This window comes from Folsomia candida, unplaced genomic scaffold (assembly GCF_002217175.1).
Source record: "Folsomia candida strain VU population unplaced genomic scaffold, ASM221717v1 Fcan01_Sc042, whole genome shotgun sequence".
Classification (NCBI taxonomy): domain Eukaryota; kingdom Metazoa; phylum Arthropoda; class Collembola; order Entomobryomorpha; family Isotomidae; genus Folsomia; species Folsomia candida.
In genome coordinates, this window is record NW_019091234.1 from 260,753 (window position 1) to 275,047 (window position 14,295).

General features: G+C 39.0%; 5 protein-coding genes, 1 long non-coding RNA gene and 1 other non-coding gene across 11 annotated transcripts; 2 read left to right on the forward strand and 5 right to left on the reverse strand.

Moving 5' to 3' along the window:
- Positions 1–91: 91 nt before the first annotated feature.
- On the reverse strand, positions 92–165 carry Trnar-ucg. The gene has a single exon. It is a non-coding gene; the product is annotated as a tRNA-Arg (tRNA).
- Positions 166–1,780: 1,615 nt separating this feature from the next.
- LOC110861514 (NAD(+) hydrolase SARM1) lies at positions 1,781–3,772 on the forward strand. The gene is made up of 4 exons (XM_022110640.2): positions 1,781–2,012; positions 2,095–2,342; positions 3,301–3,425; positions 3,522–3,772. The coding sequence occupies exons 1-4, from the start codon at positions 1,826–1,828 to the stop codon at positions 3,652–3,654; spliced, it is 693 nt and encodes a 230-aa protein (XP_021966332.1). The 5' UTR covers positions 1,781–1,825; the 3' UTR covers positions 3,655–3,772.
- LOC118433124 lies at positions 3,525–4,090 on the reverse strand. Its single transcript, XR_004833194.1, has 2 exons — positions 3,955–4,090; positions 3,525–3,875 (listed from the first exon to the last, which is right to left on the reverse strand). It is a non-coding gene; the product is annotated as an uncharacterized LOC118433124 (long non-coding RNA).
- A 771-nt stretch (positions 4,091–4,861) lies between these two features.
- On the reverse strand, positions 4,862–6,751 carry LOC110861488. 3 transcript variants are annotated; one of them, XM_022110605.2, is made up of 4 exons: positions 6,472–6,751; positions 6,242–6,316; positions 5,838–6,147; positions 4,862–5,759 (listed from the first exon to the last, which is right to left on the reverse strand). In XM_022110605.2, the coding sequence occupies exons 3-4, from the start codon at positions 6,133–6,135 to the stop codon at positions 5,227–5,229; spliced, it is 831 nt and encodes a 276-aa protein (XP_021966297.1). In that variant the 5' UTR covers positions 6,136–6,147; positions 6,242–6,316; positions 6,472–6,751; the 3' UTR covers positions 4,862–5,226. The 3 variants fall into 3 exon arrangements, with proteins under 3 accessions (XP_021966297.1, XP_021966296.1, XP_035700648.1); XM_022110604.2 differs by having other exon boundaries at positions 4,862–6,147; positions 6,472–6,747; XM_035844755.1 differs by lacking the exon at positions 6,472–6,751 and adding an exon at positions 6,406–6,451 and having other exon boundaries at positions 4,862–6,147.
- A 456-nt stretch (positions 6,752–7,207) lies between these two features.
- Positions 7,208–8,891, reverse strand: LOC110861498 (DNA-directed RNA polymerases I, II, and III subunit RPABC1). Of its 3 annotated transcripts, none has more exons than XM_022110624.2 (6): positions 8,731–8,891; positions 8,457–8,607; positions 8,247–8,386; positions 8,033–8,172; positions 7,489–7,567; positions 7,208–7,356 (listed from the first exon to the last, which is right to left on the reverse strand). In XM_022110624.2, the coding sequence occupies exons 1-6, from the start codon at positions 8,785–8,787 to the stop codon at positions 7,291–7,293; spliced, it is 633 nt and encodes a 210-aa protein (XP_021966316.1). In that variant the 5' UTR covers positions 8,788–8,891; the 3' UTR covers positions 7,208–7,290. The 3 variants fall into 3 exon arrangements, with proteins under 3 accessions (XP_021966316.1, XP_021966315.1, XP_035700675.1); XM_022110623.2 differs by lacking the exon at positions 7,489–7,567 and adding an exon at positions 7,757–7,835; XM_035844782.1 differs by lacking the exon at positions 7,208–7,356 and adding an exon at positions 7,757–7,835.
- A 162-nt stretch (positions 8,892–9,053) lies between these two features.
- LOC110861430 lies at positions 9,054–10,399 on the forward strand. Its single transcript, XM_022110536.2, has 4 exons — positions 9,054–9,262; positions 9,340–9,531; positions 9,693–10,101; positions 10,174–10,399. Exons 1-4 carry the CDS (start codon positions 9,072–9,074, stop codon positions 10,366–10,368), a joined length of 987 nt encoding a protein of 328 aa, XP_021966228.2. The 5' UTR covers positions 9,054–9,071; the 3' UTR covers positions 10,369–10,399.
- A 99-nt stretch (positions 10,400–10,498) lies between these two features.
- Positions 10,499–14,216, reverse strand: LOC110861431 (cleavage and polyadenylation specificity factor subunit 6). Its single transcript, XM_035844764.1, has 11 exons — positions 13,835–14,216; positions 13,313–13,612; positions 12,891–13,238; positions 12,582–12,809; positions 12,196–12,498; positions 11,990–12,125; positions 11,769–11,914; positions 11,420–11,684; positions 11,174–11,323; positions 10,919–11,075; positions 10,499–10,843 (listed from the first exon to the last, which is right to left on the reverse strand). The coding sequence occupies exons 2-11, from the start codon at positions 13,553–13,555 to the stop codon at positions 10,711–10,713; spliced, it is 2,109 nt and encodes a 702-aa protein (XP_035700657.1). The 5' UTR covers positions 13,556–13,612; positions 13,835–14,216; the 3' UTR covers positions 10,499–10,710.
- Between the last annotated feature and the right edge of the window lie 79 nt (positions 14,217–14,295).

Consider the following 14,295-nt stretch of genomic DNA (forward strand, 5'->3'; position numbering starts at 1 on the left):
AATAAATAGCAAATTCAGTTACCAATATGACAGCAGTACGAAAGTGTAAATGAATACAAAACGAAATGCAAAAAAAGGAGTCAAAAAAGTGTGACTCTGATGGGACTCGAACCCACAATCTTCGGATTCGAAGTCCGACGCCATATCCAATTAGGCCACAGAGCCATGTATTATTAGCTCTTGGTTTACAGCATGTTACCCATCAGGCTACAGAGCCGTTGGAAAGGAAATGAAAATAATTCCTGGGCCTGGCTGATCAACTTTCACCACTTCATTGAGGCTGCTAACTTTCTCTCGTCTGATTGATATGATTGGTCGGAATCTTTTGCATTTCGGATATGCAAAGTTTGCACAAAAGTACAACTTGTCGGATATTTTTCGTATTAAATATGCAGGGACATAGGACTTTGCATAATAATATCCAACCCTAGCAAGAAAAATTGTGTAAATTTAAAATAAAGAGTCATCTAGTCCTAGATGCTGAAATTGGCAACATATACTTATCGTTCAACTTATATATTCCTATCAAAAAAATATTTTTTTAAGAACTGAATACAATTTACTTATTCGAGATTTCATCATGAATATCACAATCATGCAGAACCATACTAAGGATTACGTTCCTAAGTATTATGTATTTTAACAATGTTTTTATTCGTGCTTTTGTGCATTTTCAGATTTTTTATCTTAGACGGAGTTTATTGAAATGAACAGGAATGAATGATCTGTCATGTAATGATCATCGCTATTTTGTTTAAATGCATGGGAAAAATGTCAATGGTTTTATAAAGTGTCATACCCACATCCATGGTCATACTTGTAATTATTTTATCTCTATGTGTAATTTAATTTCATTACAAGTGACTGTTATCCAACTTCATATTTCATATATATGTAAAGCTCTCATGTGAAGAGTGTGTTAATTTTCGTCTCAAATTGATTATGAGTGCACACTAATTAGATATAAGTCACGTCGTGGCCATTGGTTTTTAAGGGTGTCCACTTTGCTGAACTATTTGTAATATTTTGATTTGAAAACACTCAAATTTTCAGAATTTGCATAGAAAGATATCAACTAGCTTCATGAAAGAATATTGGTCTACCTCCCTCCAGTTAAATTCTATTCTCATTTAAATTATGGCGTGACATTCTGTATTACCAGAATAATTTTTAAGCTGCAATGATTTATTTAATTTATAATCGACAAATCGCATGAGAGAGCTAAATGTACACCCACTAGTAATTCAGGAGTAATAAATATGCATTGAAATATTAAGCAAATAATCCGATGCAATCTTTACCCTAGTGTCATATCAAATCAAACTTTGCTCGAGTTTTATTATAATAATGCGATCTGCTAACGAGTGGCCCAACAATGGCGGCGGAAGCGTGGGGATAAAGGGCCCATGTCCCCAGAATTATTCGATGTCCCTATCATCTGCCCATGTTATATAAACCCCTCCCCCCCTATCCTACATGTTAATCTCTCCAAATTTGCCCACCGCTTCCGCGGTGACTGTGGCCCAATATGTATATTTAAATAAGAATAACATCAATAACATGCTTTGACATTGAAATATTTGGGTGCATACATATCTAACGACGTTTAACCAAATTGTAGCAATTTTCAAGTACAGAACATATTTCAGATTGCGACAGAATAGAATAAAGATGTATTATCATTCTAAAATGCTCTTCATCCACATGATAATGAGTTTCATCTGGTGAAATGTCATGCTCATGATAATCGTCTTTATGGAATATAAAATAAAACACCTTGGATTATGCACTTTGTCATTTGCGCAGTTCACTCAATTCAAACAAAATGACCTCTTTTCGACTCATCCTTATTTTGCATCTCTTGCCCTTCTTCGTTGGTCTTTGTGTGGCCGTTGACGCTTCACCTCACGATAATCATCAAGGGTTCAACCCTTATTGGCGTCAGTTATCCGGTGACTTGGACTCCACCAATTTGGCAGCAAATAACGGAATTGTTAATGATACTGAAAGTGGTATGACTTGCAAAATTAGCTAAAATATTTCGCATCGGTCCCTTTGTCTAAAGTTATGCAATGTTGTGAAAATAATACATAGTTGATCATTTTGACGGTTTCATCTCGTACCGTCGCGCACCCTCGAAGCACTTGGCCATGTTGATCAAAGTGATGTTGCAGCAAGAAAATGTCAGCGCTTTTCTGGACGTGGAAGATTTGGAGGGTGGAGCATGGGACGTGCAGCTTATGCAGAACGTTGAATTGTCCCCCAATTTTCTTCTACTTTTGAGCAATGGGACCCTCGACAGGTGTATTGGCGACGTCAACTACACAGACTTTCTCCACAAGGTGTGTACAAAATACTTCAAAATAGCAGGGGTGGGCAAGATACTTGGTCAAGATACAAGATAAAAGATACAAGATACAAGATAGTATCTTTATCTTGTATCTTCGTCGCCTGATCAGAGAAGTATCTTGTATCTTGTATCTTCTATCTTTTAGAAAGTCGAAAGTATCTTGTGTAAGTATCTTATCTAGATATGCCTGGCAGAAAAGTATCTTAAGATACTTTTGACAAGATACAAGATACTTTTTCTCAAAATTCCGTCAAATTACGTCAATTTCTTACTAAAGTCAGTCAATTTGACCATGAATTTGTCGTAACCAGAATTTGGTGAATTTTTAGTTTATGTTTTGCCAATTCGTAACAAACTTGTACATATATGCACATATATATATATATATATGTACATGTGTACTCGTACATACATACTGATACATACGTTGCACATTACATCTACGCTGAACTAATGTATAGATCTTATAGGGTTTAGTTTGAATAAGCAGGGAATATTGTAAAAATAATACCAGCTTCTTAAGAATATACGTATGTTAGGTAGAGTTCTAGTTTTTCGAAATTTAGACCTTTTTCGAAGTATAAGCACTGGCAACAAAATTTGTAAAATGATTCTAGAATGATTTTAAATTTTGTACTCACTAGATTTTTTCGGTTAAATGATTAAACATGACTAATTTGGCATGAATACCAAGCTAAAAAAGAAAGTATCTTATCTAGTATAAAAGTATCTTAAGATACATATCTTGTATCTTGTATCTTGACTACTCAATTTTTAGAAAAGTATCTTGTATCTTGTGTACTTAAACAAGATGTATCTTTTATCTTGTATCTTATATCTTGTCTTAGAGAGTATCTTATCTTGTATCTTGTATCTTACGACCAAAGTATCTTGCCCACCCCTGCAAAATAGTATGCACAATTCAAGTCTGACGTATTTATTTATTCTAGGAAATCAAAGCAGCCGTAGATTCAGAGAAGCGGATTGTTCCCGTTTTCGATGAGGATTTTGATTGGCCATCCACAGAGTTATTGTCGCCCGAAATTAACGCAGCTCTGGCTAATCAGGGACTCTTGTAAGTTTTTACGTTGAATAAATAATGTACACGTCAATTTTTAATACATGTCCAATTAGTTTCCTATATAATAATCTACATATGTATGCAATTCAGTTGGGAACATCGCTTGGTTGATCAAAGCTTGCAACGATTAATCAGCTACATGATCATGATTGCGCCCAAACAAGATCAACATGCTAAGCATCAAAATCATATACAATCAGACGGTAAGAAAAAACATGGGTAAAATCAAACTAAATATTGTTAATCGGATCGTCTAAGAATGATTAAATAACAAAAATTACAAAACTATGCAAATTATTTATGTATGCATACTAATGAATAATGATAATACTACACATTTACTTGAAAATCATCCTGCCCTTTTCTTTCGACTTTTTAATTGTTCATCAACTATGCTAAAATCCTTGTCCACACTGCTCTTTAGTTGGTTTGGGTCGACAATGACTTAAATGGGAAATTTAAGAAACTTATGAAAAAATATTACGCAATACGTCCATGTTGAATACAATGTATATTGACACACCTTCCATGTCATTGTCTGCATCCGCCGCAGTCAGAGCGTCCGAGCTAGCACTGCTGATAACATGTTTCCCTTGAGCAGAGGCCACTGCAAGATTATCCCCACGCTTATCACCGCCCCCAGTCGACACGGCTCTTGCTGAGGCACTCCCATTCGTCCTCAGGACGGAAGCCGTGCTGATGACATGACCACCGCGTCGACTAACCGCAGTCGCTGCTGCTTTGCGTCCAGAAATCGTGGATGCATTTGCGATGGCAGTCGCGTTGTTGTGGGGTTTGAGTCCTAGGGTGAAAGGGTTGACGTTGAAGGGAAGGAGGCGGGTGAAGATCGCAGAGGAAGGAAAACGACCTACTTTGCCTGACTTTGGTATAAAGTCTGCAAGTAATTATTCTGGCAATTAATCATAATCTGCAAAGAAAATACTTGTATTTATAAAAACTCATTAAAATATTTTAAACCTCCAGCGCCCGACCCCTTCGCCCGCTTCTTTCGTCTTCGGACGGTGTTCTGATAGCTAAAATACGAAATTAGGCTCGCTTCCTCGCCAGTATTAGTTTGCAGCTGATTGGGTGACAAATTGATTGGATGAGACGTGGATTTCTGCTGGAGGACGGTGACCGTCAGCGTCCAGCAGAGAAAGACGGTGAGATGACTTCTGACCATGATTCCGCATCCCTTTTATCCTCCACTTTCCCATCGACCCCATCATTGGAATATGTGTATTGCTCATGCTTTTAACTGCCTATTGTTTAAAACCAACTTCCACATAACAAATCCGCCGCATATACATAGTTGTTGGTCAAGTTGAAATAACATGGAATTTTCAAGGTTAATGGGTAATTTTTATGCAGGATATAATTAAACAACAAAATGGTCCTATTGTTAAGTTTGCAAATAAACAAATAATTAATTTAATAAGTTTCCAACTTTTTTTGTTTTATTCATCAACCAAATAAATTGTCTATACACATTTAAATAGTATCATTATTATTGTCATTTAAATTGTCATTTTCATCAATCAGCATCACATACTTTCCTTCCTCTCGTTTATCCAATACTTAAATATTTAAGGTACTTTACTTATGGCAGTCAGTTTCTAATCATCATTATTACTGCAATAACACCCTCACATTTCAGAAAATAAAATAAAGTGTAACTACAAAGTCGTTAAAGGCAGACACATTGCACAAGTGATGCGACTAATATATCATCAAAAAGTATGTCCTAACTTATAAAATAAGAAATGGAATAAGAACATTAGAGTTGTGCTATGGATTATGAAACGACATCCTTCTGGTCACTTTTATTCTCACCATTGCTCGAGCTGTCCAACAATATTTTGAAGCTCTTCAGTTGATCGTAATTTTGAGCGAAAGCTGCCTTGATCGTGGAAAGATTATCTTGCATTGCACGTCGAAGTCCACGTTCCTGAACGAGATGTTCTTGTAATTGGATTATAAGTTCATCCTTTGCTGCAATGGTCTCTTTCAGATTGGCATTTTCATTGGCAGTATTCACGTACAGTTGTTTCTTCTGATCCCGGTTGAACTTGGCCTGACGTGCATTTTTTACATCCTTGGCGTGATAATTGGGATCCGTTGGGGGCAGCATGTACTTCTTCCGAGTCTTTAGAGGCTTGTTTCCAATTGTTCCGTCCTTGGGTTTAGGCTTTCTTCCCCTCTTTTTCAGATTATTTGCGGGTGGGAGCTGGGGTGTCGACTGGGCAGAGAAATCTTGTTGGCCTATTGTTGAACTGTCGTCAGCAGAGAGTGGAATAGCAGTGGAGGGTAAGCTAGCCCGTAATGATCCTTCCTCAACAAACACATTTGTTTCAGAAAGTGCGAATTGCGACACATTCAGCGTTGTGGTTTCATTTAATGCAGTACCATTCGCGGTTGGTGTGGCGCTGAGACATTTTGAAATCTCTTTTGAATCCAGGCTGAATATACTTGAATCCAGAGCTAAAAAGCTAAAGTCGCCCAAGGAGGACGAGAAGGAAGGGGATGGTGGTATTGGTGGGTGGGCAATTTCGGATGTCATCAGTCCAAGGTTTGGATTCTCATCGCTCAAGGCAAATCTTGCACCTTCCTCAAAGTTGGAATCTTCAACATCCATTTGAAGATCTTGTTCCAGATCAGATTCTCCCAATGCAAAAGCCATGAGGTCAATAATGGTCTTATCCATATTTAGTATTATCTATCTCGTAAGTACATGTAAAAAAACATAACGTTAACCACGTAAACAAAGTACATGTTGCCAATATTTTGTAATTCGTAGTGAATTAGCTCACCGGCCTTGATCCTTAATACGCCTTAAAGCCGTGTCCTATCGTATCCGACTTCTCTAACTTCCTGAAAGGATCAGCCTGGGAAATGAAAATTACAACGAACGAGTATTAGTGTTGAATAGTCAGGTTTAAACGCAAAATAATATTCACACACAAAACAAGCAAACCTTATTTATTTATAAAATTTTGTTCTACTAGTAGTAGACTAGTACAGAAAAAAGTAATAAATATACCTTGGATTACTCGTCTCAAGTCTCAGGATGGACAGGTGACTTACTGGACGGTGTCCGCATGGAACTAACCACACAAGCTAAACTGAGAACTGGTGCCTTACTCCCTCAAATGGTAACCAAGTCTCGACCTGTACCAAATTCCATGCTTTAGTGAAACAAAGGCCCCTCTGTAGAAAAGAAGAAGGCTTTCTCTCTGCACTCTGTCCGTGTCCATGGAATATTATGCGTTTTTTGGGCAATGGGTCCCCTGTTTGAATTTGAAATCCGCCCGCCACCATGTTAACTTACGGACGAAATGAAACAGCGGCAAAACCAGGGGGGCCCATTACCCAAAACATTCATAATAGTAATCCATACAAGATCGCTCATATATGGTCCGTGTCGGTCTCTCGTCTCACTCTTCAATTCCAGCTGAAATGTTTTCAGTCGGCTCGTTGAAAGGCAAACTCACTCATATGCATGAGATTATTGGTTGAGTTAGCGTCGGACCGTCCACAAAGGACGACCACCTTCCTCCAACTTGGTCCTATTCTCACGTGAAGCCTATGAGTCGTATGAATGAGCCCCTCGTGAAAAGGAATTTAGAGCTCAAAACGTTTAGCTCGAAATTAATTGTATGAAGAAAGACTAGATTCATATGTGAATCCATGTTGAATTATCAAAGTTGTATGCAAATTATATGCGAATGATGATAATCATGCTGTTTAAAATACATGAAAATGAGAAACAAGAACAATTCTTGATGAGAATATTTATTTATTCTTCTTTACACTCTCCAATGACACATTTTTTCAATATAAAAAGCATTTAAACTATTTCTTAACACACCAAACGATAAGAAATGTATCTTCCTGCAGTTTCCGAAGGACGAATAATCTTCACGACCTGTGATAAATAAAAAAGATGAAGAATATAAGATTATGCTACACAGTTTTCTTCGTCGCATTGGTCTAACTTAGACCGTCTAAGCAAGCTAAAGCGAAAAGAACAAGTTTTAATAATAGAATTCATAGAGACCTGACCGCGTTGAAGACCGAAATATCTAGCCACTGGGTCTTGTTGTTGAATTCGTGGGAGGAAATTTTCTTTCAATTTACTATACACAAATTATTATAAATAGTACAGCGAACAAAATCATCATAAACCTTATGAATGGGAAAACAAATATTAATTCCATCCACAAACAAAATAAAATGAAAAGTGCAAAATAATTAGCAAAAGCGCTTAGGAAGAATATTTATTAGCAAAGCTTATTACTGTGAGCGGATTATTAAATCTTACTTACTTGGCCACGCTTAAGTCCAAAATAGCGAGCCACGGGGTCACCCACTTGGATCCGCATCAGTTGATTCTCCTTCAGTTTGCTATTTAAAAAATTAACGACAAAAAGAAAAACGATTGTTAAAATAGTTAATAATTACAACAACACAACTACACTGTGCACCCAACTCAAGATTCAACCAATTAAAATTATATTAATAACTAATTCGTTAATTCGAGTTATTTTCATTAAACAGAATCTGGGGTTGCAACTTAACCCTACTCAATTCATTATTCTTACTATCTTTGAAGCAATTCCTGTTTTTCTTCCGGCGTCATTACGACATGTTCTGGAACAAGTTCGTGTTCTGTGATATTAATCAGTAGTTCGGATTCTAGAAATTGTTCCAGAATATATTTTGGAGCCATGTCCACTAGCGACTGTGAACAGAGAGATTAAATATTGTTTTGAATGTCTAACAACTGTGTGGGTACTTTTATAAATTCAATCCAACCTGTTTTGCACTCGGTGTCATCCCCTGTTGCACAACGATGATGGCTCGATGAATGTTTTCTTCCTGCATCCTTTGGCAGTAAGTTTTAATAGTCTTTATCCCAATTTTAGGCTCGTCCGGAAAGAAAACAAACATCTGGTCTGTGAGAGCAAGATTATACTTGGATATTAGTACTCATCGTAGAATAGTAACTTATCGTTGCCATTATACCTGTTGGGTCATCGTTGTGTGCAACTAACACAATGAGATCAGTTCTTCCTGGATGACGTTCACTTGGCTTATCGCCAAACTGTTCTTTAAATTGGTCGAGGGTTTGATCCAACTCGTCCTGCGTTACGAGGTATCCACGATCGTGACACAGCTAGATTTAACATATTATTAATAAATACAATTAAAATTAATGAATAGCTAAAAAAACTTATTATTAAAAACATGAGTACGAGATTATGATAAATATCGGCGGCTCCTGCTATATTGTACTTACCTGCATGATGGTTTTTCTGATTCGCCACAACTTGTACGTTTCTGCCTCATCATCCATGATAAGTTAGTCAAATAATTAAATAGATTATAATAGTTAAAATAATTTAATTGAGGAAAATCGTGCTTTCTCCGGTCTTCGCTTGGAGCAATGTTGTTGGCGGTGGTCGTCCGTTGCCCCAACATCTGGGCAGTCTCGATTTGCCTCGATTTGAGATTTCTTGAGACTATCTCTGTCATTGCGATTTTTCCATGACTTCATTTCCTTGCTTCCAAATATTTGCATTCATGGACCGAATTTGCTAAATCAAAAGCTTTCCTCCAACTCTGACCTCATTCTTCAACATGAGTCGCCCCACGCGCATGAATCCGGAAGGGTTCACCGCCCGTCCGAGTGAGATGGCCTGGGGCTGCGTCCCACAGGCTGGGTGGGTCCCATATCCCCCAAAAATTTCTCGGCGACATGCCCTCCTCGACACCGTAGGGAAAACCGACGACCCTTGCGACCGCCCAAAGCACGAACCGCCGACCTGGGAGTGAGCTTGCACATGCAAAAACTCTGTAATATTCAAATCCAAGATGATGAATATTGTCCTAATGTTGTCCCGAATAGACCGAAACCAGCATTCAAGCCGCCACGAGAGGGTTATCCCAACGACATGTGCAACCTAGATGACTACTCGGGCGACAGAGGAAGCTCTTCTGATGAGTTTCCTGACGCCATGGCAGTGATCGATGTGGGGAAAGGGACGTCTCAATCCATTCATGTTACTCTTCCAGCCGCCGTGTTGAGCAACACTTCCGGGTTCGTGTTAATTCATAGGAGTTTTCGCTCAAGAAGTTATACTGTTTTGTTAACGAAAGCTTGAAATAAAATTCCGATATACCGTCAATAGTGAAACAAATATTAACTCATTGTTCTTTGATTGATATTTCGTAAAAAAAATTGCTTTTCCTCGAATTCAGAGAAGTGGAGCCCCCAACAATTGACGAGTGTTGCGAGTCGAGTCGGAGTTTGGATGTGGTTCGTTCGAAATATGAGGACGTGGTGGGTCCTTTGGAAGAACGGGAGTCTGGTCATTCCCGTCAATTCACAAAGTGCATGAGCCCATGTCAACCCCTGCTCCCAAAGTACCCCTGCCGTGGCGTCATCGACGACCTGCCAGACGAGACGGGGTGGACCAAACCCACCGAGTTGGAGGCAATGTGCAAACCGAGGAGTCTTCAGAATGGTCAAGGGGATCCAGGAAAATGGCAGGACCAACCCCCCCTCTCAGTTGGGAGTTGGGAATTCATCGACAAATGCCGCACTTGTGACTACTACCCCATCCAACAAGGTTTGGCAAGTCGGTTCAATCATCCGGCATGGTTCAAGGTATTTAAATAACGAAAATTAACGCCCAAAATGTATTCAGCAGTGAATTCAATTAAAATATAATTTTTTCAGGGATATGGTTGTGAAAAACCTGCCCACCCCTTTTACGTCACCACCACGAGTGACTATGGACGCTTCTCGCCAAATCCGCATACGATGACGCAAATGTATTTTCCACGTTCCGGTGCCTTCACTGAGGTTCTGGCTGTGACGGGAATGTACAGGAATAGGACTCTCAATACATCGAATAACAAAACCATCGTCTAATTGCATAATACTTCAAATTAGTTAATTTATTTTAATCTTATCATGCACTCATCGTCTCACAAATATTACTGGATTAATTATCCTCCCACTTTTGGCAATAAAAATGAACCCATGTTGTACAATAAACAAGTTGATCTGAACAAGGACATTATAAAACACAGTTTATTAATGAAGTGTAAAATTTAAATAGCAAATGCATTAAATCTTAGGAACATACATACGGTAAGTATATAAAAGTAACAAAACACATTGACACGCACACGTGATACATTCTTAAATACTAAACTAATACTGCAGGTTGTTTGGACTTAATTGATTGACTGATGTTCTCGACAACTATATTTAACGACGACACCACGGCTGCTCTCTCCCATCATCCACTCGAGCAACTTTATTTGATCGTGGGATGAAATCAAAGTCGCGGTCACGACCATCCCAAGAGCGTCGTCGACTTGGCCGTTCCGTATAATAATTCCTAGAGTTTATATACACAAGTAATACAACAATTGGATTCAACTAATGAAAACCACATGAAAAAATAACAACGTACGAACTGTTGTTTCCACGTCCATCGTGATAATTATGATGGTAATCCCTCCGACTAGAAGAGTAATAATCCCGAGGTCTGCTGCTGCGGAAATGACCTAATGGTGGCGATTGCCTTGCTAAATCGGATTTCTTATCCCGGTGCGATGGACGATCGCCGTCTGGAACAACATGGATGCATCATGAGTCATGATTGAATTGTAGTCATGATTCATGACTACAATTCAATAATTAAGTACATATATGTAAATTATATTACTTTGTCGTCCATAACTTTGATGTTCAATTCCTTCAAGAGACTCTTGCAAAGATGAAACCAATACTTCCGTTCTCTTCTCTTTACTCACTTTGGATCCTCTGATTATTGAAATGGCTGTGACCAATGTTTCGATCGCACTAGCATATTCACCTACAAATTATTATCAATGAGTGATTCTCAATTTATTATGTAGTTGGGTAATTGAGACCCTCCTCACAACCTGACTCGTCCTCATTATTCCCTTACCATTCGAAGCATCTTCAACTGCTCGCTGTATGGCCATGCTAGAAATCTTGTCATTTCCATCCAAGATGACATCCAGTTCAATATCAGAAAGCCCGTCACAATTGCTATGCTTCTCTTCTATTGGCGTAGATGAAATTATGTATGAACCTCGACATGAAATAGCTTCTGTTGCTTGGCTGGGTTCAAGATGAGGAGAATTTGTCAGTGCTCCCGGTCGAGAACTCATTATCAGTCGCTCTGGAGAATCTATTACTTCATATTCAGACTACAGGAAAAAATAAGCAAATGATTGACTAGTAAACTAAAGCGAAGCTGGTAATAAATAATCAATAATCCAAAGACTTATTACATTCATGTTATACGAAGTCAATCCGCTTTGCTCAGGTGGTAAGGGATGAAAGATCACTCCCTCGTCAGTCATTGTGTAGTTTTCTAGTGGAAGACGGTTCAAAAAAGCTGGATTCACATGAACGCGAGGGTGGCGAGAAGTATTATCTGCAAGAATTATTGAAATTATTCTCAACATTAAATTACATAATTTGCCAGTCTTATGTTTCCCATATGGCTTACAGCCCGATGGTGACCCCCTCCACTCGTCCACATAATTCGTATGTTGGTGAGGTGGCGGTGGTGGTGGTCCGTAACCTGGCATGAGCATTGGGGGTGGTGGACCCCGTGGTGGCCCGTAGTACATGGAATTCACACCCTATGACCCGGAAAACCGAATTAGGTTACTCCGAATAGAGTCGAGTTATTAATAATGCGTTAATTGTTACTCTGGGAAGAGGAGGAGGATATCGATTCCCACCGGGGTTGCCTAAATGACTCCAGGTCGTGGGTGGTGGTGGTGGGAGTCTTGGTCCAAAATTTCTGGGATGAAACTGCTGCTGTGATAGCTGAGAACGCGTCCCTCCTCCATATCGCATTCCTCCATTTAACTGAATTGATGTGCCACTAGTTCCAAGTCCTGCATCTGCCTTACTGCCCCGATGGGCAAGTGATCCTCCTTCTGTCTGCTCCCCATTCGATGATGACGTGGACAATGTTGGTGGGGGTCGAGTTTTAGTCAAAGATTCAAACTGTGGAAACAGGTATTGATGGATAAACTAAGAGTCAAGTTAATGATGAACCAAAGAGCTTGAATTTTTGATGGACTGATTACATAAAGTGAAGACGCTTTACAGTCCGGCTTCACCGTAGGGATCCTGTTATGAATTTTAGTCTTGTCCAACTGCTCTCCTGCCAGTTTCATGGAACCTTCCGACCCAAATGTGACCAGAGCGTATCCCTTCGACTGTCCATTGGCTCGACACTCAAAGATCTTGATTTCTAAGACATCCATGACTCCAACCAGTTTTAGACATGTTTTTATATCCTCAATACTAGTCCACTATTAATTAAAATTACCACATATGTATAATCACAAACCAAACTCAACTCGTATACATATTTCCCGTAGTTCCTTTCTTACCCAAGTCAAATTTCCAATGTAAAAAGCAAACCTCCCAGCGATACTATTATGCTTTCTGCTCCCAATACAACCCACAACATCCTTGTTTTGAGGGGACAAGTCATGCTCATGACTGTCATTTTTTACAGTATTATCATTATTATTCTCCTGTGACGATGATTGCGCTCCTCTCCCCCGAATAGACGATTGAATAGGAGCTCCACGTCTAGTCGTATCATCTTCGCGTTCAAAAACATCGTCGTCTGAGCCCTTCGTTTTTTGGCTGAAATCATCATCCAACAAGCCCATCACGGCGTCGTCGTATAGATCACCTGCTGACACGAAACTTAATCCCGTGATGATATCGTCCTGTGAAAAATTGACCTTTGAAATTAACCATCAAGACTAAACCAAATTTGTAATGAGAAAATAAAATTAATTACATCATCATTCTGCAACATTTCATCATAAATCCCGATATTATTCGTGTTCATGTCGACGCAAGGAGTCGTCTCGCCACCAACATCTAAACTCTTTGTGACTGCGTTATGATTACTATTATTAGGACTGTTCCCTTCAAGGCAGATTGACATCGTTGTGGTTGTGGTGGTGTCTTCTTCCTTCTTCATCATGCGATCTGCTGATACGTCCTCCACAATACTCGAAATTGTGAGTGGCGAATCCATGAAGAAATGATTAATAAATAAATTATTATCGCGACTAAAAAGTCCTATCGACTTTACCTGTAATTTTTGAAACGTTTGTTTACATTCTGGTTAAAACAATGAATTTGATTATGAAATTTTTGAATGTTTATGGACATCAATATTTATTGCATTTATATTTATTCCATCAGGGAATAATTATAATACTTACAACTAAAAGTCTACTTTTTATTAATTTGTTGTTTTATTGAAGAAATACGGAGAGTAGTGTTGTTTGTAAAAGATAAAATGTATGCTTACTTTAGAGCACTTCAAAACGGCGAGAAATAGTGGGATGAAGTAGTGAGGATTCCACGATTGTTGAGGTCGAAACTAATAAATGGCGAGGCCGTAAATAAAAATGGCGAGGTCGTATTGTCGTAAATTATGGCTAAAAAGTTGGAGAAGCCTTAAAAACAGAGAATCTGGCGAGGTTGATTATTCTTGTGAACCAAGCCGGACAATGAGTAATGTGAGGTCAGTCAGCAGGAGATGAGGAGGGCATAGAAACTGTGGCCTCTCCTCGGGCAGACCAAAAATGCGACGGATGAGAGGTCAGACCAGGTCAGATGGAAAACTGGACGCGGATGAAAACCCAGGCTGCCTTTCCTCAGCAGACGAGCGGACGAGCTACACATCTCCTCAGTCCAGATGGGAAAATGAGACTGATGAAGTGAGGAGGCTCGCTCATACTCAACATGCAATAAATAACCATGCTGAGA

Coding starts and splice junctions, on each gene's coding strand:
- LOC110861488 (XM_022110604.2), bottom strand. CDS start 6,135: ATGGATAAGACCATTATTGACCTCATGGCTTTTGCATTGGGAGAATCT.
- LOC110861430 (XM_022110536.2), top strand. CDS start 9,072: ATGAGTCGCCCCACGCGCATGAATCCGGAAGGGTTCACCGCCCGTCCG. Junction 9,263..9,339: donor CACGAACCGCCGACCTGGGA/GTGAGCTTGCAC, acceptor TGTCCCGAATAG/ACCGAAACCAGCATTCAAGC. Junction 10,102..10,173: donor ATCATCCGGCATGGTTCAAG/GTATTTAAATAA, acceptor TAATTTTTTCAG/GGATATGGTTGTGAAAAACC.
- LOC110861431 (XM_035844764.1), bottom strand. CDS start 13,555: ATGGATTCGCCACTCACAATTTCGAGTATTGTGGAGGACGTATCAGCA. Junction 13,239..13,312: donor AAATGTTGCAGAATGATGAT/GTAATTAATTTT, acceptor AATTTTTCACAG/GACGATATCATCACGGGATT. Junction 11,324..11,419: donor AGTTGAAGATGCTTCGAATG/GTAAGGGAATAA, acceptor AATAATTTGTAG/GTGAATATGCTAGTGCGATC.
- LOC110861498 (XM_022110624.2), bottom strand. CDS start 8,787: ATGGATGATGAGGCAGAAACGTACAAGTTGTGGCGAATCAGAAAAACC. Junction 8,608..8,730: donor TCAGAAAAACCATCATGCAG/GTAAGTACAATA, acceptor TGTTAAATCTAG/CTGTGTCACGATCGTGGATA. Junction 8,387..8,456: donor ACACAACGATGACCCAACAG/GTATAATGGCAA, acceptor TTGCTCTCACAG/ACCAGATGTTTGTTTTCTTT.
- LOC110861514 (XM_022110640.2), top strand. CDS start 1,826: ATGACCTCTTTTCGACTCATCCTTATTTTGCATCTCTTGCCCTTCTTC. Junction 2,013..2,094: donor TGTTAATGATACTGAAAGTG/GTATGACTTGCA, acceptor AATAATACATAG/TTGATCATTTTGACGGTTTC. Junction 3,426..3,521: donor CTGGCTAATCAGGGACTCTT/GTAAGTTTTTAC, acceptor TATGCAATTCAG/TTGGGAACATCGCTTGGTTG.